Source organism: Ambystoma mexicanum, chromosome 2p (genome assembly GCF_040938575.1).
Source record: "Ambystoma mexicanum isolate Mex_15411 chromosome 2p, UKY_AmexF1_1, whole genome shotgun sequence".
Lineage (NCBI taxonomy): Eukaryota > Metazoa > Chordata > Amphibia > Caudata > Ambystomatidae > Ambystoma > Ambystoma mexicanum.
Genome location: NC_090923.1, coordinates 54,840,536 through 54,864,730, shown reverse-complemented (window position 1 = coordinate 54,864,730; position 24,195 = coordinate 54,840,536). Strand labels below are relative to the sequence as shown.

Sequence of the window (24,195 nt, the reverse complement as noted above, 5' to 3'; positions counted from 1 at the left end):
ACAAGAGTGGTTAAGAGATCATTGGCAGTGTTGAAGTGAAAGCGTTGCCCAATTTTTCTAATATTTAGGAGGTTGAAGCGAGCCGCAGTTGCAGTTTAGGAGATGAAAGTAGAGAATGTGTGAGAATGGTCACAGATGACGTAGATGTTTCTGGCTGAAATAAATAAGGGAGAGTGTCGGTTGGCAACTGGATAGGCGAGCCCTATAGGAAGAAGAGCCCCTCTTTTTTGGGAGAAGTTTATCAGAGAGTGCAAAGCCATCCAATATTTAATGGCAGAGAGACAGTTGGACATTTTGATAGAGATCAGAAGAGGGCTCAGGAATAAAAGATGTCCGCGTAGAGTTGGTATCAGAAACAAAAAGAGGAGATCAGTGACCCAAGGGCAGAGGTGTAGAGTGTGAAGGGGACACAAGATAATTCATTTAGATTCCCAGCGCATTATATTGGTAATAATAAACTGGGACATGTAATACATTATAGCCATAGAGAAGATGGATCAGTTGTAAACCACTGCAAAAGAATTCCAAGGACCAAAATACCTTAACAATTACCTTCCTTAAACAGATCAGTGATTAAAGTGATTTACCAAAACAAACGCAAGGAAGAACTTTAAAAAAGGCATAAAATCACAGGTAAGTGAAAACATGAGCTGGTCCAGAGCTCACCGACACCTAGGGGATACAGGACAAATGTCCAGGAGCAGGCCAGTACCCCAGTGTCAATTTTAAAGGAGCTCAAGTGTACGTTACAGTTCTATTCGAATAAATGGGAAAATATCAAGGGCCATCCCTTTAACCTCTTAAGTGCCAAGGACGAGCTAACTCGTCCTTGACATTACGGTTGCAGTGCCAAGGACGAGATAGCAGGGATCGCACAAAACTGAAATCCAATCCCCGGCTATGTGAGGAGTAAGTTGCTCCTCACGGCCCGGGGGTTGGATTTCTGACAGTTTCACATCAGCACGTGTAATGTGTGTTGACGTAAAACAAAGTAATTTTCACTGTGATAGCCATTTCGGCAGCTGCAGTGAAAAAAAAAAAAAGGTGAGTTTCCACCTTTCTGTCTCTCGATCTGCGGCACTATTGTGCCGTTCAGATCAAGGAAGGTGTTGTTGGAAAGGGGAAGACTCCCCCTTTCCAACACCTTTGTTTGAAGCATTGCTGAGCGTGGAAAGGGTGCAGAGCGCTCGATCTGCGCCCAGCAATTCCACTAGACCACCAGGGATCTGTTTGTGACGTGGGTGGTGTGGGGGCTACTATGTAAGTGGCCATCTCCCCCGTCTAACCCCCAAAGCATAGGGCTGCAGGGTAGGACCCCCTGGGGGCAGATGGGTGCCCCTCTGCCCCTAGGGAAGGGACCAAAATAAAATACATTTTTTTGTTTTTGGGCAGCGGGGTGGGGGTATTTTGGACCACTAGACCGCCAGGATTATTTAGGTCATGAAATGGGGATGGCCCTCACCACCCCAAGTGGATAGGGGGCACCTCATGTAGCCCTCCCTGGGGGCAGATTTCTGCCCTAGGAAGGGGCATCTGCCCCCGGGGAGGGCTACATGAGGTGCCCCCCACCCACTTGGGGTGGGAGGGAGAGGGCCACCGGAAATTATGGGACAGACCCCTAAAGGATGGGGCAGCAGGTTTGGGCCCATTTGCCCCTAGGGAAGTGGACCTAAAAAGAATATTTAAAAAAAAAAAAAAAAAGTTTTGTTTTGGGGGTTGGGAGCCACTAGACCATCAGGATTTTTGCTACAATGAAAGCGGGATCCCCCCTCCCGCAAAAAATGGATAGGGGGCTCACATTTAGTGCAGCGGCTGTCCCAGGGAGCCCAGCAGGGTCCCCATCCCTTCCAAGGGAAATTCTGTAAAGCAGCAGAGCCAGAGCTCCAGGATTTGTCGGGGGTGATGTCTCTGCCCTTGGGTGGCTGTCTCCCATGTGGGTGGACCGTCCCCAAGTCCAGTGGCAGTTCTGGCAGGGTCCCCATTTGTCCCCGGAGGGAAAGGTAACGCAGCCCAGCCAGAGCTCCAGGCTGGGCTTGGGGATGGTCGACCCACATGGGAGACAGGTGCCGAAGGCCATCCTGGAGGTCTGGCTGGGATGTGTTACAGAATGTACCTCCGGGAAGGTAGGGGGGACCCTGTCGGGGCTCCCTGGGACTGGCGCTGCACTTTGGGATGGTCAACCCACATGGGCGACGAGAGCCCAAGGCCAGGTACGTGATCCCCAACCATCCTGGTGTTCTGGCTAGCCTGCATTACAGCTTCTCCCTCTGTGAAAGGACAGGGAATGTCCCAGACCTCCCGGGAACAACCGCTCGGCTTGTGGACGTTCAACCCACATGGAGTCAGCCGCCCAAGGCCAGGGATATGACCATGGGAGACAGCCGCCCATGGCCCGCAACATTCCCCCCCCCCCCCCCGTCCGACTAATTTGGAGCTCTAGCTGGCCTGCGTTTCAGCTTCTCCCCCTGGGAAAGGTTGGGGACCCTGCTGGTGCTCCCTGGGACTGCCATAGGACTTGTGAACAGTCAACACTTTCTTTTCCACCCAAGTAGGTGCACCCACACGTGAGGTACCGTTTTGTTGGTACACCTTGGGAACGCAGGAAGGTACGACGTGTTGTTGATGGGGTGTTTCGGTGGGTGGGCAGAGTGAAATGTCAGAAAATTGTGGGTTTTTTTGCCAAATTGCACTTTGCCGGGGATTGTGAGTAAAACATTCTGGGGCGATTCGCGCAAGTCAGACCACTGGATTCCCAGGGGTTTCCTCTTTTCAGAAATGCATGGGGTTCCCAATTTTCCTTGGTGGCTGCTACACCCCATGCCCAAATCTGTTGGTTGTCCAAAAGGCAAAATTCCTCAAAATCTCCTCTGCCGCAAGACTTGGGGTTACCAGTGATTTAGCCTTTTCCCTTTGCGCCCAGGTAGGTGCACCCACACATGTGAGGTACCGTTTTCGTCGGGACACCTGTGGGAACGCGGGAAGGTACGACATTTGTTGTGTTTGCGTGCTTTTAATAACGTTTCGACACATTTGCTGCTGCACTTTGTCACACAACCCTTTTAATTTCCCCAAATGTGACCAACATTTAGTCGCTGCTTTAGGCACTATACACTTTTGTAACCTGCACAAGTCACCAACCCTTCAAAAGGCCTGCCTGTGCTCTTTCAAAAAATGTATGCTTGCCCTTCATCAAATTGGTTTCCTTATTTACAGATGCTAAGTACGTCCGTTTAGGCCGTAAGCATAAAAATCCTGTGTACCATGGCTCCGTTTTTGGCGTGTGGTATCGCTTGTTTTGTGAAACATTACAAAAAATGTGTGATTTCCTAACTGGAAGAGTTTGGAGAATGTAGCGCCGCATTGTTTTTCTCAAGAATTCACAGAAGCCATTGCCTTACTGGGCCAACCATGTCCACCACATACCTTTTTTTTCTGTCATTTACCCAATTTTTCCCTACATAATGGTTGCCTGACCTGTGCAAATCCCCCCCCTTCCTAAACTTGGAATTTTGTCTACTTTTTCAGAAATGTATGCCTTTTGTCCTCCCATTCAGCTTTCCTATCCTCTTCCATTCCGTCGACGCATGTCCTATTGGGGGAACAAAAAAATAAAAGGACAAAAATCGCCTACCTTTCACAAAACGGCTAGTAACCTTATCGTTTTCCACTCAACCTGTTCTTGAAAGCCTGGAAAATGGCGAATTCATCACAGCAAACCATTTGTTTCTAGCTCTTACAAGGAAAAAACCACAGGCTTCTCTGTACATTATTTTATTGGCATTTTCTGAAAACCCCAAAAGTGTCTCCCTTTTTAGTTATTTTCTCTCACCCCCCACAGCAAACTAGGGTTCATTGGTGGCGTTACGACCACCTACATGTAGGGGAAAAAAGGGTTCACTTTTGTCCGAGATACCTTATGTAGCAAAAAGGTTACAAGGGATTGAATGGCGACATATCGAAATGACCAACAAAGGCCTTGGCACTGGGGGAAGGGCAAACCCATGGCAGTTAAGGGGTTAATGAAGCTTAGTCTGACCTACCAAACAGCCATTTACGACAATCAACACAGGAAAATACAGTGACCCCAGGGCTCAGTTCTGGACACACTTCTTCAGTGTACAAATGCTCCGGTCAGCTATCATCTCCTCCTTTAGCTACTCACCATTTCTAAGTGGTTGATTTCCAGATCATTCTTCTGATACCTTTCACTCAACTCACCGCCTTTGTCTAATTTTGGATGTCAGAACTTTTTTTTTTTCATCTCAACTCATCCAAGACTGAAGATTTTTCTTCCCTGCTTCTACCATTCTTCCTCCTTGGTCTCAATCTCATTTTCAGCAGGTTATCTTTGCCCCCACCATCTCTTTCCTTTCTCATATTTCCTATTTTGCCCGCTATCATCTTTATGTTGGGCGTGCCCATTCTTCCCCGTCTTCCTATGGCATCAGAATTCATCTCTTTAATTTTCTCCTGACTTTTCTACTGTTCCCGCTTATCAACTTGCGAACCTTCGGTCCATCTACAACTACTCTGAGAATTCTCTTTGGACTCTGACGAGGAGTCTATTGCTCATCTAGCTCTTCAATGGCCATTGAAACACTTGTGTGTGGGCGTGTTATAAATGCCATATCATATCCTTGGAATCTAGGGGTTTTCACTCTAGCTCTGTTTTTCAGAAGCCTCCTCAGTATAGCACCTCAATCTTTCCTCTGCAGTCTTTACCTTCCTGCTCTCTATTCTCAGAGTATTTCTACTGTCCTTCACTCCGCCTCCCCATCACTTTGCACAATCTTAGTTTCATTCTTTTTCAGATCTAAGTTCTGGAATACACTCCCTCTTGATAGCCAAACTATTTCCTCTCTCGGTTCCACCCACCTTAAGACCCATGTACTCGGCAGTTAATGTCCAGTCATGTTTTCTACTTTTACATTTTACTTGTATGTCTATATTTGTTGAAAACTTTGGCATGAAGCACTATAGAAATTCAATAAAATGCAAATACCTAGACAAAGGAACTCCCTGAAACACCAAATGGCAGACAGTGGGATTTTAAAAGAACCATTGGTACTACAAGAACTACCTAAAATGTACATGGGCTACCAATTAAGTAAAACTGCCTGCCCTCCTGTTGAAGTGCAAACTAAAGTATAGCTGTACCACACTACTATCTAAAACCTGTGTAGGGTAAACAAATTACATTAGGGAAAAAATGGGTAGCCTGAAAGGAACACCTGGTACTGGGCACTTTAGGGGCAACCCAATAACATACCTTAAATAAGGTGGAAAAGGACGTTATGTCAGGCGGGGCATCAGGGGAAGTCCCTCTGGCCACTACAAGTTCAATGGACAAGGACAAAAAATGAGGGGCTGGGGGAGAAGCAAAATGTCGAGGCCCCAAAAAGTGGTGCTAGAATCCTCCAAAAAAAGAAGTCCAACCTAGAGCTCAAAAGGCGATGCATGTTGCATATCCAAATCGGGGAACACGTTCAGGTCGCTCGGGTACTGAAAATCTGGCAACAAGATGAAAAGGTTTGCCTCATTGGCCATAAAGTCCATTAAGGAAGAGTGACTTTGCAAAGAGGTTCCAACTCACGAGGAATTTGATCTCCCTCTGTCAAAAACAGCCTGCATTGACGAAAAATGAGGAGATCTCCTTGGAGACATATTTGGCAACAATTGCTATTTACCGGCCAACTGGGTTCCCAAAGAACCAGTACCTTGTCAGAGGCGGGAGGGGGGCGGTAAGTCTGGAAAAGGAGCATGAAACTGCCCACTTCTTGGATACTCTTGCCACCTGTTGAGCCCTTATTGAAGATTTAATATTTTAGTCTTAAATTCTTTCTGGAGGAATAAGCAGAAAAATGTAGTGGCTCGCTACACGAATGTGCTTGCTTTCTACCTTTATGTTTTTGCTCCCCCAGATGGTACAAGTTACTTGCCTGTAACTCTTGCTCTCCAGCATGCGGTCTCGCATGGAGTCACATGCTCATGAATATTCCTGGTCGTCAGGCTGGGAATCCTCAGTAAAAAGAAAGCAGTTGGGCTTTAGACTGAAAACTGCTAGTCTATAGCCAATCAGTGTACTTTGGGGAATAGTGCCTCCAGCCAATGAATCGTCCTCCTAAGTTCCAACCCTGGTGGTAATCTTCAGATATAGTAGCGCACGAAAAGTGGCAGTATAAACCAAGAAAAGGAAGGAGGCAGGGTTTGCATGTGAATCCATGCAAGACCCATACTGGAGAACAAGTGTTACAGGCACGTAACCTGTACCTTCTCCAGTATGGGGTCTGGCATGGATTCAACAAGCGCATGAATATGGTTACGCAGCCGTACATATACACAACCATGGAAAGTGGCAAGGCTCACAGAAGCAACACACTTACGCCTGGAACTTACCCACAGAACAGACTTGCCTAAAACAGGTTGCATAGCACCTCTTAGCAGACACAGGACTCCTCCCTGGAGTCCGTGTCGACGCAGTAGAATCTCATGGATGTGTGAAGACCACCTATCAGCCCTGCAGAAATCCAGCAGGGGAACACCAGAGAGAAATGCTGTCGATGCTGAGATAGCTCTGGTAGACTGGGCTCTCAGCAGGCCTGGAAGAGGTCTGTTGGCCAGATGAGGGCATTGCATTATACAGCCAGAGAGTCATCTGGATATGGAAGCCTTAGACATGGCCTTCCCGTGTCCCAAAGGACCAAAATTGACAACCAGCAGACACTTCTACCGAAAATCCTTTGTGCGCGCCTTCAAGGCATGAGCAACGTCCAGCAAATGCAATACCCTTTCAGCAGGCGTAAACAGGTTTGGAAAAAAAACTGGCAGGGCCAAAGGCTCATTGAGATGAAAACCTGAAGGAACCATTGGCATCAAGGTGGGAAGAGTCTGCAGCACCACCATGGTACTTCCAGCTTCATTTTGATTGGTTTATAGGAGAAAGATCGTTTGTAAGTGAAACTGTTTTTTTCTTTTACTGAGGATTCCCAGCCTGACCACAGGGAATATTAATGAGCATGTGAATCCATGCCAGACCCATGCTGGAGAACAATAGTTACAGGTAAGTAACTTCTTCCTTATTCCACACTGATCTCTAGAAAATACACTACACCAATGTACTGAGAAATATATACTTATGTTGGATGTATAGATCTCTCAAAGGACAAAGGTACATAATACATGGTTTTACAAAATACATAGTGTATTATAAAACTGTTAATGTTTTGACTCCTCTCACTCCAATGCACTTGTGTGCGCGCCTGCTATCGGAGATGAGCAGCCAACAACAAATCATTGGGGAACAAGGCAGTTACACCTACCAGATCAAGTAAAATACTCTTTGGGATTGCGCATTTTAAGCAGTGTCCTAAAGACAAAACCATGCTATATATGATAGATCTTAGACCAGGTGGTCTGCACATAACATATATACATATATAGTTTCGAATGACAACCAAATTGTCATTCGAAACTTTTGTATTTCGAAAAAATGACTGGACACCGTGCAGGCCATTTTACAGAAACAGTTTTTTGGCAGCCATTAGAAAATACAAGTATTTTTTAAATACTGCCTGTGACGAATCAACTTCCGGGGCACCAGTGGTCCAGGGATGAATATCGGTTTCTAAACCAATCAGCCCCACACCTCTAGTACACCAGAAGGGATCCAAATAGATTGGAACACAAGTCAATTATAAGACCTTGTCCAATTTTGTTAAAGTGGACGGAACGGCAGGCTGATCTCCTCCAGGTCGTGGATCATTGGTTAGTTGCAACACAGCGAAAATACTATTACCCAATGATAAAAGGGACTGTCCAGTCAAGTTTGTATACAAATACCTACAACAGACAATTCTAGCACACTACAAAAAACAACCCATGCTGTAAAGAACCACAGAGGACAGACAGTATGACGAAGGAAAGGGATGCGCTCTGGATACTGACAGGAGGGTAGTTGGTAAAGTAATCAGCCTTACTATTCAAGTGTATTCAGTTTCAGCACCTAGGGGGCAAAGGGTCATAACTGTTTCTAGGGGCCTTCAGAGAAGTAGAAGGGGGGCAGCAACACAATGTACCTGGTGCCGAAGGTGGTCTCGGTGTTGGACAGCGTTGAAGCGGTTCCAGGGCGCTTCTCGGCCCTTGAGACAGTTAGTGGCAGGAGACAGCTCCAGGTACCGGGCTGCAGGCAGTATGGCGAGCAGGGCTGGACGGACGTCTGCAGGCTGTCCAGTGCGGCGGCCCGGGGCCAAGAATCATGTGTGCTGACTGGCGGATCTGGAATGCTGGTCGAGGCAGTTTAGACGGCTCTTGGGACTATGGCATGACCACAGTAAGTGGAGCAGCCAGATGTGGTTCAAGGACTTGATGGTCTAGAAAATGTCCTTAAAAGACTAACGCTGGATGATGCTTGTGTGGCACTCCTAGCCTCTTTGCAGGGCTTGTATCCATTCAAGGCAGATGGCCCTAAACTCAGGAGAGTGATGCAGGCAACAGCCTTGTCCTTTGTCCAGAGAGTCTCCGGCTCTTCTCACCTAGGAAGCGTGCTGGCAGAACCTAGCAGGTCACACTGTGTTGGCTGGGTACAGGTTATGGAGCTGCTGGACGGGTCCTCCGAGTCCGATATCTCCCTCTGTTCCCTGGAAGATGTTTAGGGGAGGTATTTTGCTTCCCTCTTGGAACACCTGGCTTTCCTTCAGTGGCGGAAGATGCAAGGTAGACTGTACCTTCAGCCCGGATCCAAATCAGTCCATAATCCTCTCAAAGTCGTCGGCTTATCTGTCAAGTGAGGGTTCCAGCCCGTTCTTAAAGCCAAATGGGACCCAGTGATTGGTGCAGGCTAAGCACACTTTAATGAACAAATCCTGGGTCCCCACCAACTATATTCTGTTCTGCATGAGGTCAGGACCAGAGTGCTATGCAACAGGGCAGACAACAACACACACCCAAGTCCCACCCATCTTCCTATCTGTTGTAGATCAAAGTGTCTCCCTGGTTAACTGAGCCCTCTGACTATTAATGCATAGGTCTCCCTTGAAGTTCGTGCTGGGAGCAGACTTCCTGTCTCTTACAAACATAGCTTTCGTCCCTTTGAAAGGGGTCTGCTCTGCAGGTACACAAATGACAACAACTCACTCTTGATCCTACCTCCAGTCCCATTCCGCCTCCACTTACTGACACTAGCTCAGGCTTCACCTTCAAAAAGGTATCAATACCAGAGGTTCAGAAAATCATAGCATCCTTGAAACCCTCGAACTGCAAGGGGGACAGCTGCCCCGCACAGATCAGAAAAGATGCAGCTAGGGATCTCTCCCCATTCATCACTAAACTAATAAACCTGTCTTTCTCCAATAACTTGGTCCCCAGTAATCTGAAACAATCCTGGGTCCTACCTCTATTAAAAAAAAACTACTCTCGACCCCGACATCCCCACGAATTATAGACCAATTACCACCGTCCCATTCTTACTAAAAATTCTGGATAGAGTGGCCTATTTACAAATCCAGGACTACCTCGAGGCAAATCATTTACTAGGAACTCGCCAATCTGGCTTTCGACCACAACACGGGACAGAAACGGCCCTTGTTGATCTCAAGTGCCAGATAGACGAACTCAAAGATAAAGGCAAGGCTGCCATCCTTCTTCTCCTCGACCTTTCTGCTGCCTTTGACCTGGTCGACCATAAAATCCTGTGCAACCATTTGTCATCGGCAGCACACTTCTCCCACTCTGCGGTCACATGGATCCAATCTTTCCTGGACAATAGGACCATGCAGGTCTTCTCTCCCCTAGCAGCGGCTGACCCCATCACCTGCGGTGTCCCACAAGGATCCTGTGTCTCACCCACTCTGTACAATATATTCACAAAGCCCCTATTCGATAAGCTGGACAATCTGGGTGTCACCTACACGAACTACGCAGATTACACCCAGATACTCCTCACTTTATCAGGTAACTACAACGTGGACGCCAAATGGATCAATGAAGTCTTCTCCATCATTCAGGCATGGATGGCCACACATGGCCTGTGCCTGAATGATAAGACCGAACTGCTTCTTGTCGGCTCACCTAACACCATCCGAAAACTCTGTCCCGGCTACACTAGCTTTACTATTGACGGTAACACCATACCCATCGCCAAGAGCGTAAAAACCCTTGGTTTCTACCTAGACACGAATACCAACCTAGCTAAACAAATTAATATGACTGCCTCAGCCACTGCCTACACTGGTAAATTAATTAGGGCATGCAGACCATTGATCTCCCCTAACAACTGCCTCATCTTAGCCAGAGCACTCATTCAATCCAAACTTGACTACTGTAATAGCCTCTATGTAGGTGCCAACAAAACAGTAATCAATAAATTACAAGTCCTACAAAACAACGCACTCCATGCCGCCCTAAATCTCCCCAGAAGAGAACACATCTCCGCCACTAGAACTGCATGCAAATGGCTTTCCATCCAACAAAAAATAGACCTGAAAACCATATGCCTTACATACAAAGCTCTTAACCATCTTGCCCCGCCCTATCTCTCTAACAAATTTACATTACGACAGAACACTAGAACTACCAGATCGTCTAACACACTACAACTAACAGTGCCCAAATACTCCCTCAAAGAGCGGTGGATTCAGCTTCCCAGCTCTGGCATCACAACTTTGGAACACTATTCCACTGGATATCAAATCTACACCCTCTTTCCAACCCTTCAGAACTAAGGTCATCACTTGGTTACTCAACAAATAACCTACCAACTATGTATGTATGCATACCTAATGTTCAAATGTTTCCTATGTTGTTTGCCTATTATCTATGCACTAACTGCCTTCCTGTCAACCTTTTTATGCCTTATTACTACTGTACTATTGCCCCCTTCTGTTACCTGTAACCTGATGTTCAAAGCGCACATATACCCCTGGGTCAAGAGCGCTATACAAATAAATAAACAAACATGCAGTAACTGCTGGATCCAGACAGGCTGATCACTGCCTTTCATACAGAAGAGTGGGAACTAGCTTCAAATTGACACATTGCATACCAAAAGGGGCATTTGCCCTGCCTTCCCTGTGGTATCTTCCGGCAACCAAGCCTCTCAGGCTTCTCGTTAGTATGCACTGCCAGCAGCCGGAGTAGACAAAAGGAATGCAGATCAATGGAGCCTTTGATATTTAAATTAGGCTGCCCGTGGCTGGAGGAAGGTGTGCCTTTACCCCTTCTTGAGATGCTTTGGACAGGGGAAGACAGCGCCTGTAGGTTGTGTCACAGTACACATGACTATGCGTTTTGTGCGGGAAGCAGATGAAATGTGCACGGAATGGCCTCACGCATTTCTCAGAGGCTCATCTTCCATCATTCATTTTCATTAAAAAAATATCAAAACAGCCCAGGTGAGCGAACTCTGCCAGTACGGATGGTCTAATTTCTCACACTGCCTCTGCCATTTTGTATTTCAGGTCATCCTTTGTTCAGGCCATCCACAAGGTAGGCTCAAAATGGCAGTTCTGATCATGTGGACTGATTGCCCAAATGGCAGCCACCAACCATATTGGTGCTTACTGGTTTAGAGCAGTCGAAGTCCCCGAGCTCTCCATCCACTTCCAGATATGGTGGTCCAGACTGCGTGACAGCTCTACTGACCAACTGGTATCGAACTTTCTACCTGCCATACAACTCTCCTAAAGTGACTTTTGCTGTTACTGGTCGATAACCGAAAATTTCATACATTTTTTAATGCCTTATTAAAGTTCTGTTCTCCACAGTCAAAGTGAATAACTGGACCAACTAATTTTAGTAACTGAATATTTTCTTGCGGGTGAATTGTATGCTGAAGTGTTGCTAAGGCGTAGCCTGATTTTTGGGAGTAATTAGGTTGTGTAGATTTTCACACTTAGCTCTGGTATTAGGCGTGCAATTGCACTATTTAATTACCAGAAGCCCAGAATGAATGTAGGTATGAGTGTTGGCCTCAAGGACCTGTATGATGTCCCCTTTGGTAAAAATATTTGGTTTCCTCTTTATCCTACCACCCCCCCAGCCCCCCCACCGCACCTATATATGTTATGTGCAGACCACCTGGTCTAAGATTTACCATATATAGCAGGGTTTTGTCTTTAGGACACTGCTTCAAATGCACAATCCCAAAGAGTATTCTACTTGATCTGGTAGGTGTAACTGCCTTGTTCCCCAATTATTTGTTGTTGGCTGCTCATCTCAGATAGCAGGCGCGCACACAAGTGCATTGGAGTGAGAGGAGTCAAAACATTTGTTTTATAATACACTATGTATTTTGTAAAACCATGTATTATGTACCTTTGTCCTTTGAGAGATCTATACATCCAACATAAGTATATATTTCTCAGTACATTGGTGTAGTGTATTTTCTAGAGATCAGTGTGGAATAAGGAAGAAGTTACATACCTGTAACTATTGTTCTCCAGCATGGGTCTGGCATGGATTCACATGCTCATTAATATTCCCTGTGGTCAGGCTGGGAATCCTCAGTAAAAGAAAAAAACAGTTTCACTTACAATCTTTCTCCTATAAACCAATCACTGGTCTCTGGGTCATACTGCCCGCAGCCAATGCCTGCCCTCTCCCTAAGCCCCTCCTCTGGTGGCCATATTCAGATTTGGTAGCAAGTAAAGTGGCAGTATGACCAAGAAGAGCCGCAGAGGGGCAGACGGGAGGGTTTGCATGTGAATCCATGCCAGACCCATGCTGGAGAACAAAAGCTACATGCGTAACTTGTTCCTTCTCCAGCATGGGGTCTTGCATGGATTCACATGCCCATGAATAAAGAATACATAGCAGTGCAACATTACATAACCACAGGAGGTGGCACGGCTCTTACCCCAGGATCAGGCTCACCTTCAAGTGAACAGGTTTGCATAGCACTGCTTGGCCGACCCTGGACTCCTCTCTGGAATCCTTGTCGACGCAGTAGAATCTTGTGAAGGGGTGCATGGACTGCCAGGTAGCAGCCCTGCAGATGTCCAGTGTTAGGCAGCATTGCATGCAGTACCCTCAGAGACCACCACATACAATTAGGACTACAGGTGTAAGCAAAACCAACCTTTGGTATAAGTGTAATACACTTTTTGGTAGCGAGCTGAGCAGCCAGGCCCATCTCAAGAGGGAACGTGAGCAGTAAACAATGTTACACAGAGGTCTTACAATCACAGTGGTTCAAGAAGACACTCAAGGTTTCTTGGTAAAACTCTTATTAATTTATTACACAGTCATTTAGCAAACATTCACTAGGAGGCAACTTAATATACACAAACACTTCAGTATCAAACCAATAAGTTTGAGTAAATTAGGCTCCCCTGAAATAGGAGCAAAATGGCATTTCAGTCACTTTAAATAGGAGTACAAAGGCACAACGTAATAAAATAGATGACAAATACTTTCTTAGGCAGTGCAAATAGTTTTAGTTCACTAGAGGACTTGATTCAGTTCAATAGGCCTACGCCAAGGTCAATGGGCTAGTGTCTTGGATAGGAAAGAGCAGTTCTTGTAATAAACTGTAAAGTCTTTGGCAAAGTTCTCAGAAGTAGTTTGTATGAAAAAGAATCATATGTCAGACCACAAGCTGATTAGGCCTGCAAGTTGGGAAAGTTACACAAAATGTCACGGCGAGAGGTAAGTTCTCTCAATCGGGTTGGCACAGTACCTTAATATGAAGAAAACATGCAGCTAAAGAAGTTGGTTCCTGGCAGTTCCTGCCAATCTCACTGTTCCTGAGCCTCAGTTGTGGGGACAAGAGGGAGAACGTCAGGGGACTCCTGCACTGCACAGGAACTGGGCAAACAAGCTGGCAAAATGGAAGATCTTCGGTTCGAGTAGCTGTAGTCCAGCACACACGCTGGTGTCCTTCCCCTTGGTTAAACCTAACCAGTTCCGAGAATGGTATCCAGGTGGCTTACGAGTTGATTGGTCCCACCAACTCAAAAGGAAGAAGTCGTTATTGAAGGGGCTTCTCTGTCAAGATGAACTTGGCAATTCGGACCTGCAGCAGGGCTTCACCGGAGAAGCCAACGGTCCAGGAGTTGCAGCAGCCATCCTCTTCCAGCTAGTCTTTGGTTTGTTCGTTCCAGTGGTCGACTCTGCCTTCCAAGCCAAGAGACTCTCCTTTTTAAACAGTTTTGTCCCTTTCATTCCTTTGGCATGAAGGAGGGGTGCGTCCACAGCACCGCACTTGTGTCGTGAACAGTCAGATAAGGACATTTGCAGGTAAGGGCCTGGTTCTCACCTACCCTCCTGGCAGAGGTGATGGCCAAAGGAAAATCGGTCTTCCACGAAAGGAACAAGAGGGGCCCGATGCATAGGCTTGAAGGTAGCACCCCTCACCCCATGAGCCTCATCAGCACCATGTTCATTTCTCAGTCCGGGGCCTTCTCAGGAAGGAACGACTGAAGCAGTCCTTTGAGGAAATCCTCGACTAGACGGTGGTAACTAAAGTGAAGCTCGCCCATAAAACCTGGTGTAGTGGCAGATAGCCGCCAGAGGCACCTTGATAGAGGCGTGCGCTAGCCCCACCTTGGCCAAGGACAACAAGTACCGAAGAATCTGCAGATCTGAGACCCTCAGAGGGTTGATCTTCTGCGTCGAGCACCCCTATGTGAAACGTTTCCACTTGTGCCCGTAGCACTAAAGAGTTGAGGAATCTCTGAGCCTGGCAAGGACACCCCTGCAGTCCCCGGCAGCTCCTACCATCCAAACTGTAAGGCTGCAGGAGCCAAGCCTTCAGGTTCAGCGATCCTGGGTTGGGATATAGGAATGCGCCTCCTTCTCCGGCGAGCAGATCCGCAATCACCAGCAGCTTGACAGGGCGACACTGACATGCTAAGATCCAGGTATCAAATCTGCCTAAGCCGCGCTGGGGTGACAAGGATCATCCTGCATTGGCAGTATTTCAGGAGAGGCAACGGGGTGTGGTTTGGGGGGGGGGCGGAGTTGGAGGAACGCCACTAGGGCAGGAACCGACCTTCCCACAGGAAGGAAAACTCATCCCCCATGCTCCTTGGCTGGTGGAACCTGCTGGCGAATCCCTGTCATTTGGAATTTGTTGCCGTCACAAACAGATCGAACTGGGATCTGCACCATTTGAGGAAGAGGCTGTCCACTTGATCCTGTCGAAGTTCCCACTAACGACAAGAGCGCCCCTCCCTGCTGAGCGAGTCAGCAAAGGTATTCTTGACTGCCAGGTGAAAAGGAATGAGGAACATCTCTTTGGTGACAGCCCAGTGCCACAAGTCCTGCGCCTCTCTGGAGAGCGCCGGGGATCCGGTACCCCCTTGCTTCCGGATGTAGAACATTGTGGTGGTATTGTCAGTGAAGACCGTCACCATCTCGGGAGGATAGCTCAGGGGCAGCATGCTCGCCTTGGAAGCAAGACGACACAGAGCAACACAGGTTCGATCCCTGGGTCCGCGCTTAGAAACCTCTGGGTATTAAGCGCGTTATAAATAACTTATCAATCACCACCTTGCCTTTGAGAGACGGAAGGAACGAGGGCTCAGACCACTGCTCGCTGCTCCAGGATATTGATGTGGAGATACCTCTCTCCGGTAGTGTTAGGAAGAATTTGCAGAAATGTTTTAATTCTTCTCTAGCTTGGAGACCCCCAGCACCTTAGCTGGACTTAACTTTTAACCTGGATAGAGAGACCTTTTTCCCCACTCATGCATTTTTTTGTGATTTAACACTGTTTCTTTCTGGTTTTGGAGTCTGACAAACTCCATAGGCATCATCTTTACATTGTGACACACATCACCACCTTCAGTGCATTGGCACAGGGAAGGTTCTTCGATTTCCCAAAGGTTTAAATACCTTCTCTTGGATAAACTGTTTCCAATAGCAGTAAAGTGAAATTGACTTTACTTACAATTTGTAGCTTTCTAGACCCAGCACCCATTATTTGACCATAGGGTGCTGGGGGGGGCCAGGGTGGGTTACTTAGTATCCCCTTTGTCTAGTTTCTCATGTAACATTTTTAAGTTACCCTTTCTACAATTAATGGCTGGTGGCAGTGGTTTACTTTTAACTACCATTGGGAGTTTTTATCGCGGGCTGCGTTCGCAGCTGTAGTAAAGCACCCATGGGTGCCCAATTTGTCAAAATGGCCCCGGTCCGTTTTAGCCATTTCTTGATGGAAGAGTACTTCTTGAAATTTACTCAGCTAGCCAAACCTGGTTTGGCCCGTTTGTTAGTTTGGTCTTTGGCGGGATACACGAGTGAAGCTCGCCTCCGGCTCCAGTATGTCTGGCAGGGGCAAGATGTGAGGGAGGTGCCCGAAACTCCCTGTGCTTAATCCATTTGCTTACAGGAATGCACCCAAAGATGATTGGTCGGCTGGCTGTCTGGCAAGTACAACCACCCTGTTGTGTGATTGACAGCTAGGCTGGAATTAATGGGAGAAACCTGCATAAAAGGCAAGGCTTTTTTGGCTTGGAAGGCAGAGTCGACCACTGGACGAAGGAATCGGAGTAAGAACTTGAAAGATGCCTGCTGCAACTCCTGGACCGTTGGTTTGCCCGATGAAGCCCTTGCTGCTGTGCTGAAGCTCAGAATCCACCTCGACTAGAGAAGCTCTGCAAGGACGACTTCTCTCCCCTTGAGTTGGTGGGACCAATCAACTCCAAAGTGAAAACTATTGGACATCCTCTCGGAGCTCGCTGTACTTCCACTACTGCTAGAATCAAAGTGCCAGGAAGAAGAACACCAAACGGAATGCATCACTTTTAAGATGGACCCGAGCTGCTGGAAGTTCCTCCGGACTCCCAGTAAGCAGGACTGACCAAGCCTGAGCCACCTCACCACAGTGCTGGACCGCAGATGCGAGGAATGTCTAGAGTGGTATCCGTGAGACCGCAGTGGTGCCATTTGCTGAGATGTGAGGAGCTGAAACCGCAAAGTGACCCAGAATAGAAGTTGGTCCTTTTCTGTTGCCCGATGGCAGTCTGGAATCTTCAATGAAACTCCAGACGATTCTTGCCCTTGAGGGGCGTTGAAAGATGCTGACAAACAGATCCCTGCTTGCCGGTCAAAGGGACTCCATTTGACAAAAATAGAAACTTTATCAAAAAACGTAAAAAAATGTAGAAAAGCACTGAGCAAAACACGAGGACTCCCACACTTGAACGTGTGGTAAAAATCTGAAGATGGCTGCCAGAGGAGGGCATAGGGAGGGCAGTCATTGGCTGAGGCAGAATGACCCAGAGCTCAGTGATTGGTTTATAGGAGAAAGAGTTTGTAGGTGAAAGTGAAACTGTTTTCTTTTACCGAGGATTCCCGGCCTGATGAAGGGGAATATTCACGAGCATGTGAACCCATTCCAGACCCCATGCTGGAGAATTGTAATTGTTTCTGCCTGCTAGTTAACGCAGATTTAAGCCTTGTTGCCCTGTCCACGTGACCTACCTTTAAAGAGATTTGGCTTCCCTTTCTGGTCACCGGTTGTTGGCCCCCCAACCCATCTCCCTCATATGGTTAGTGGTTATATATCGCTCAGAGGGTTTTATTAAAACTGCCTTAACAGAATCCCTGCATCACTTCCAATTCTGAAGGCTTTGGAGCAAGCATGATGGCCGACCAAATTAATTGAGTGCGCTGCTAAAAAACATGCTAAGCAAGCCGAGAAAAAAAAAATGTAAAAATAAAAATCACGGAGTAGTTTGCTCCCTTTATTGGCTAGCCATGTCAAATGACTGGGATCAAGGTAGGGGACCAGTGATGTTATACCCAGAGCTATATTACACCCACTGCTGAACATTTTAGAGAATTTATGCAAGTGTAGGCTACCCAAGATGAGGACTGTGGGCAGATGCAATATATTCTAAACAGCCCTGGTACTCCGGGCCAGACGTGTGTCTGTTTGCTTCTGCACCAGGACGTCCAAATACTTTTCCACAAAGTGGTATTCACAGAGATTTTGTGGCTTGTTGGGTAATTGGGTAAATCGTATGGACAATACACTGATTTCCTGGAAAACCTAAGATGATGCAGGCAATTAAAGTGCCACTTAAAGTTGGTTCTAAAAATAATAGGTACAGCTGATGGAACTATACTTAATTTGGCGATAGGCGACATGTGGAGTGCATGTTAGTTTTTTGCTTTAACAAGTTCACTGAGAAATTGTTAGTGCAGATGACAAACTTGCAGCGATCCTTATAAAACCTTAGTTACCTGCGTTGCGGTACTTCCAATGGACTGCTGCCTATCCGGAGGAAGCTCTCCGAATGATTTGAAGAGGAAGAGCTTGACGATCTGGCTTCGTTCAACCCCAGATATGGCAGTCTGTCTTCAGAATGCAGATTACGGCCCAGGAGGACTGTCTGAGGAGAAGAGGTACGACCCTTCGACCTGCACAAGGAGAGTAACATTTCTTGTCTTTTACATCTTCTTGTCATTTATTTAGCAGACTATACTGGGGCTACCATTCACATGTAAACATGTTAAGAGAAAACAAATATTCCCATAGGTTTATTTGTTACCAGCTGCAGCATCTCGCAACTTTAACTGCCCAATTACTTTTATTGTTCCAACTTTATTCAAACTTTCCACACTTAAAACACATCGATATTACAATAATAGGATATATTCCAATAGCAAATGAGTGCAAGTACACATCGATATCAATACATTCACAAATGCCATAGTTCTAGTGCATTGCATTGTTAAGGTGTCAGAAAACAAATAACTCTTGAACCCATCAATTAAATAAAGTTCGACAAAAACGCCACAGTAGAATTTTGAAGTAGCTGCCTATGCATGAAACCTCTCAGAATGTATTTCATACTTAACGTTTTGTTTTAAAAGATAGGATTTTTGATTGGCCACTAGGGGGCGCACGGATGACTTCAGCCTCTGTGTGAGCTCTGCCTCCCTTGTTCCCATAAGTGGTCCGAGCCTCCACACTTCTAGACCCCCCCCTCCCCATCCAGGAAAATTTGACTGGAACTCCTGTATGAATATTGACCGTCCCCCACCCCCCGGGAGAAACACCGGAGGAACTCAGAGGTGGGATCGCTGAGAAACGCACTGAAAGTCGAGTGCTCTTGCGACGGCCCGACACGACAGGCAGAGAAAACGAAGGTAACGTGACAGCCGTGTAATCAGCGGAGGGCCTAACTGGAAACAGTGAATGCCGGGGAGCCACCCGAAAATGTTACTGAATGAGTGCTGGGCACCGTCCATAGAACTTATTCCCATCGGCCCAGCTGCGACACAGAGGCGGAACGTGGCGGTGTACAATTGCAGCTCTGGTCCAATACATCCTCGGAGTGCCGGAAGAAGATGGGAGGAAGACAGGGAGTCCCTCCGATCCCCAAGAGTCCATGCCACAGCTCCTTGCTAGTCTCCCAAGCCATCCCGAGCCCTTATCCATCTGGGTTGCTCGGTGGCGGGCAAGACGTGCACCCGAGTGGCCCTCCGGTCCTGCGCTGCCCGCGGAATTGGTGAGTAGCGCTTCTCACGCACTCCCTCACACACAGAGACCCACTCTGAGTATTGTCACACTCCGGATACCGGAACTGTAATTACCCTATCTGGGCCCTAAAGCCTGCACAACAGAACTCGGCGGTCCGAATGATGAGAACCGCCCTAGACCCTTGCTTTCAGGAAATCCCACTACAGCGCCTGGCCTACCCACGCACCTCTCCCCCAGGAGGGCGCACCCAAGAAGGCACATTGGAGAGGCAAGGCACGTTGCCTCAAACGTCCCACACTCACAAAGTGGATTTCGTCCATGGATAACCTTGACCCTCCCCCACTGCCGTCACCGACAGGAGATGTGCGGAGAGCTCAGCGGCCTTTTGAATATGTACAATGAGACAAAGTCAACGCTCTGCACATAGCCCGTGGAACGCTTAATGGGCATGTCAATAATCTAGCAACCCGCCCAAGCCCTGGAAAGTCTAAAAGGTGGGTGCCCTACCCACAAGTGATGGACACACGTTTTGAAGGATTACTGGAATCATTCTGGGGCCCCCTGCATTCTGTCCTGCATTATACATACATCTACGCCAGCACAACCACTGTGAAGCATCGATCATACCAAGTAAAGGACAGCTATGAGGAAGCTCGCACATAAGGCATAATTGGAACACGACAGATAGAAATATATAAGGTAGTTGGTCCCGCATCACGAAGGACAACAGTGTCCCCCAACCATGCCACTCTTATAGATTGAGAGGCCCGAGTAAAAGGGAATTCTTCAGACAGATAGGCTCAGCGAAAGTACTATGGAATCATCGACTCTGACTCATCCTTAGCCTCCCCTAGGCACATCAAATGCGGAGTCCCTCAAGGCTCATGCATTGCGCCCACTCTATACAACCTCTTCACGAGGCCCCTGTTCAGTATCCTTGACTCCTTGTGCATCTCGTATACAAACTATGCAGATAAGAGGTGCTTATCCCACTCACCGGCAATTACAAAGAGGTTATGATCACCCTCACCACCATATACTCCACAATCCAGTCCTGGATGGCGGATAATTGGCTGTGCCTTAATAGTGAGAAAACGGAAATCCTCCTAATCTGCTCATCCACTACTTTGGGCAATCTGGACCAGCAGTACTTGTCATTCACTATTGACAACATTCCCATCAAGGTATCCAATAATGTCAAGACGTTTGGAGTTTACCTAGACTCGGATCGGTCCATGGACAGACAGGTTAACGCCATTGCCTCCTCCTTGGCCTACTACTCCAAAGTCCTTAACGCGGCCAGACCCTTCCTATCCCGCCAGAATTGCCTTACCATCGATAGGGCAATAATTGGTTCAAGGCTCGATTACTGCAATGCCCTCATCGTATGGACTTTCTGTAAAAACCTGACCAAGTTCCAACTGGTGCAAAACAACGCCCTTAGGGCTGCCACAGGCACATCAAGGAATGACCACATCTCCGAGGTGAGGAGGCCAGCTCACTGGCTCCCAGTCAAAGAGCAAATCGTCTTTAAGACACTCTCCCTGACCCATAAATGCCTTCATGACCTGGCCCCACCCTACCTTGCTCAAAGAATTGTTAAACACACAGCCACCAGACCTCTTAGAAAGGGATATTCCAACATGATCATCATTCCCAAGATGCTGAAAGTCCACGCTGGGGGCTCAAGCTTCCCCACGATGGCCGCATCACACTGGAACGCTCACCCTTCCCACTTTTTTTTTTTAATTTCTTTTATTGATTTTATACAAACAAAGCAATGAAAACCAAACAAGCAGCATAATCATAATGGTTCAATTACACATCAAGTGATCATAGTCACTGCTCCCATTATGCCTCCCTCCCTCCGTGAGCCTATTTGTCCATCTCTTTCAGTGTTTGGCACACGCGGCCGAGTTTCGTCCTCTTCAGAGTCTTTTGGGTTTGATATTACTCCAAACAATTCTGTTATTAGCGTTTTCCAGGCCAATAGGGTGCCCACCTCCCCCTCATCAGCCCGGCTACTCGCATCTTGCCATGCCCCCGTTTCAGCCTCCGCCCATATCTGTAGGTCCTTCCACCATACATCCACCTTAGGTTTGTGGCATTTCTTCCACCCCATGGCGATCCTACTTTTCGCAAGCACATACGCCAAATTTCTTAGTTTCTCAATATGTTTGAGTTTCCGTGGCCTAGGGAACCCGCCCAGTAAGCAGGCCCTAGCCGTGTCTATGACAAGAGTAACCCCTTTATTGGCCAGTTTCTGCGCCACATCACTCCAGTAGCATCTAATAATCGGGCACGACCAAAACATGTGTGTCATGTCAGCGTTTTCCAGTTTACATTTAGGACACACTTGTATGCCAGCGTTTCGGAACTTAGATATCCTCAAGGGGGTTATGTATGCCCTATGCGTTACATACAGCTGAATTTGTTTTAATCTGGCATTTCTAGATACTTTTTTGTGGTAGCTCCCACATCTCGTCCTCCATCGGGACCCCCACTTCCATCTCCCAGTCCAGTCTCAGATGCGTCAAATCTTTACCCACCTTAGCCAAAACCATCTCGTACAGTGTCGAGATCTCATGACCCCCTTCAGACATATCATACATTGCTTCCAAAACTGCTTCTGGTTCTTCTATCAAAACTGTTTCTGGCCAGGTGCTCTTAATCATTCGCACCAATCTCTCTTATGTGACATATTGCCCCATGTGTAGCCCCGCCTCTTCGTTGAGTTCTATAAACTCCTTAATGGATCCCTCCTGCCAAACATCGCCTAGCGTTGCCAGCCCCACCGATCCCCAGTAGTTCCTAACAATCGCCCTCAGCTGATCATCCCCTCCTGTCAAAGCAACCAACGGTACCTGCGGGAGGCACGGGTATGGGACCTCCATTAGGCGACAAGCCCTACGCCAAATTTTCCGCCCCAGCTTCAACATCGTAGGGCGCCCCCTCATTTCAGTTTCGGACAGCCAGATCATTTCTTTCAAATAAAACGGGGCACAGTCCTGCCCAAGCACCCTGTGCTCAGGGGTCACTTCATCGGAAAGCCACTTAGCCACATATTGCAACTGTCCCGCCAAATAATAAACCTCAAAATGGGGCAGTCTAATACCTCCTTTTTCATAAAAGTTCTGCAGTTTCCAGAACGCCACCCTATTTCGGGTACCATGCTACAAGAAATCCCAACACATGCTGTTCAATTTACTAAAAAACTTCTTGGGTATTATGTATGGGATATTACTAAAGTAATGGCATCTTGAGCAAAGCCCCCCGCCCCATCATCGCCAAACGCAATCTTGCCCAGAACTGCATGCTGTTTCTGATTTTCTCGACAGCTACTTCCGTATTGTGTCTGTGTTCATCTTGCGCCGTGTGATATATATCTATATCCAAATAGCGAAAAGAGCTTGTTGCCCACGGTACCTGTAGCACCGGTAGTCCTTCTGCAGGGATCCCCTTATAGCTACCTAATGGGAATATGACAGACTTTTGGGGGTTCACCGAGATGCCCAACAACTCTGCATACCTTTCCATCACTTCAAGTATGTATAAGAGGTTTTCTTCTGGGTATTGCAAGTACAGCAACAGATCGTCCGCGTACAAGGATATCAAGTGTCGTTCCCCTCCCACCTCAATGCCAATCGTCTCATACTGTGCCCTAAGGCATATTGCCAAAGGCTCCAGGGCCAAGATGTAAAGCATCGGGGACCAGGGGCACCCTTGTCTGGTGCCTCTGCCAAGTTGCCATCTTTCGGATATCACCGCTCCAGTTCGGACCCTGCAAGCGGCTCACTATACAACATCTTGGCCCACCTGATATGGCACGGCCCCATTCCATACCCTTCCAAAGCAGCCAATAGCCATGACCACTTGACCGAGTCAAAAGCCTTGACTGCATCTAGAGACACTATTGCCATCTCACCCTCGTTCTTAACACCCCATTCGACCACCCGATGAAGTTGCCTATGGTTGTGTGTAATGTTCCTGCTCGGGAAATAACCCGTCTGATCAGGATGTATGAGTCTGCCAATCTTTCCGCAATCGATTTGCAAGGACAGCTGTGAGAATCTTGCTGTCTTGATTGAGCATCGACAGGGGCCTGTAGGAACCACTTCTGTGCTCCGGTTTATTGGGCTTGGGCAGCAGTATTATAATCGCCTCTCTAAGTGACTCAGGCAACCGTCCTATCTCAAACGCTTCATTCAACATGTCCAGCATTGGGGGGAGGATTTCCTCCTTGTATACTTTATAAAATTCGCTGGGGAACCCATCTGCCCCTGGGGCCTTACAAGTGGGCAGCTGCTTTACTACCTCTTCTAATTCCTCCAACGTGATTGGCTCATCTAACTCCTCCCTCTCTTCGTCGCTTATCTTGGGCAGCCTTATGTCTTCTAACGTTTCGTTTATCGTGCGCTGGTCGCCTATCTCATCATCTCCATACAGCACTTTGTAATATTCCACAAATTCTTTGTTAACCCCCTCTTGCGTGGCCACCTCTTCTCCGTCCTCCCTAATAATAGTCCTAATCGGAGACTTAGGGGTCTTGCTTTTGGATAGCCAGGCCAAAAGGCGGCCTGTCTTGTCTCCCCCCGCATGCTGCCTCTCAACATATTTCTTATAATTAAGATTGCAGAGTCTTTCCCAGTGCCCAGCACATTGTTGCTGTAGTTGGAGTACCAGCTCCTTGTCTACCTCTTCGCTCTTCAACGTTGTTTCTAGCTCAGTTTCCGCCCTCTGTAGGTTTTCGCCCTCGGGGGGCAATA

The 24,195-nt window shown here is 47.4% G+C and overlaps 1 protein-coding gene across 2 annotated transcripts in view; it reads right to left on the bottom strand.

Moving 5' to 3' along the window:
* Positions 1–24,195, bottom strand: part of MTMR14 (myotubularin related protein 14) — an 840,209-nt gene that overhangs the window by 182,468 nt on the left and 633,546 nt on the right. For both annotated transcript variants that reach the window (XM_069643242.1, XM_069643241.1), the window contains exon 17: positions 18,187–18,363. In XM_069643242.1, coding sequence (XP_069499343.1) covers positions 18,187–18,363 — 177 coding nt within the window. The remainder of the gene's footprint in view (positions 1–18,186; positions 18,364–24,195) is intronic.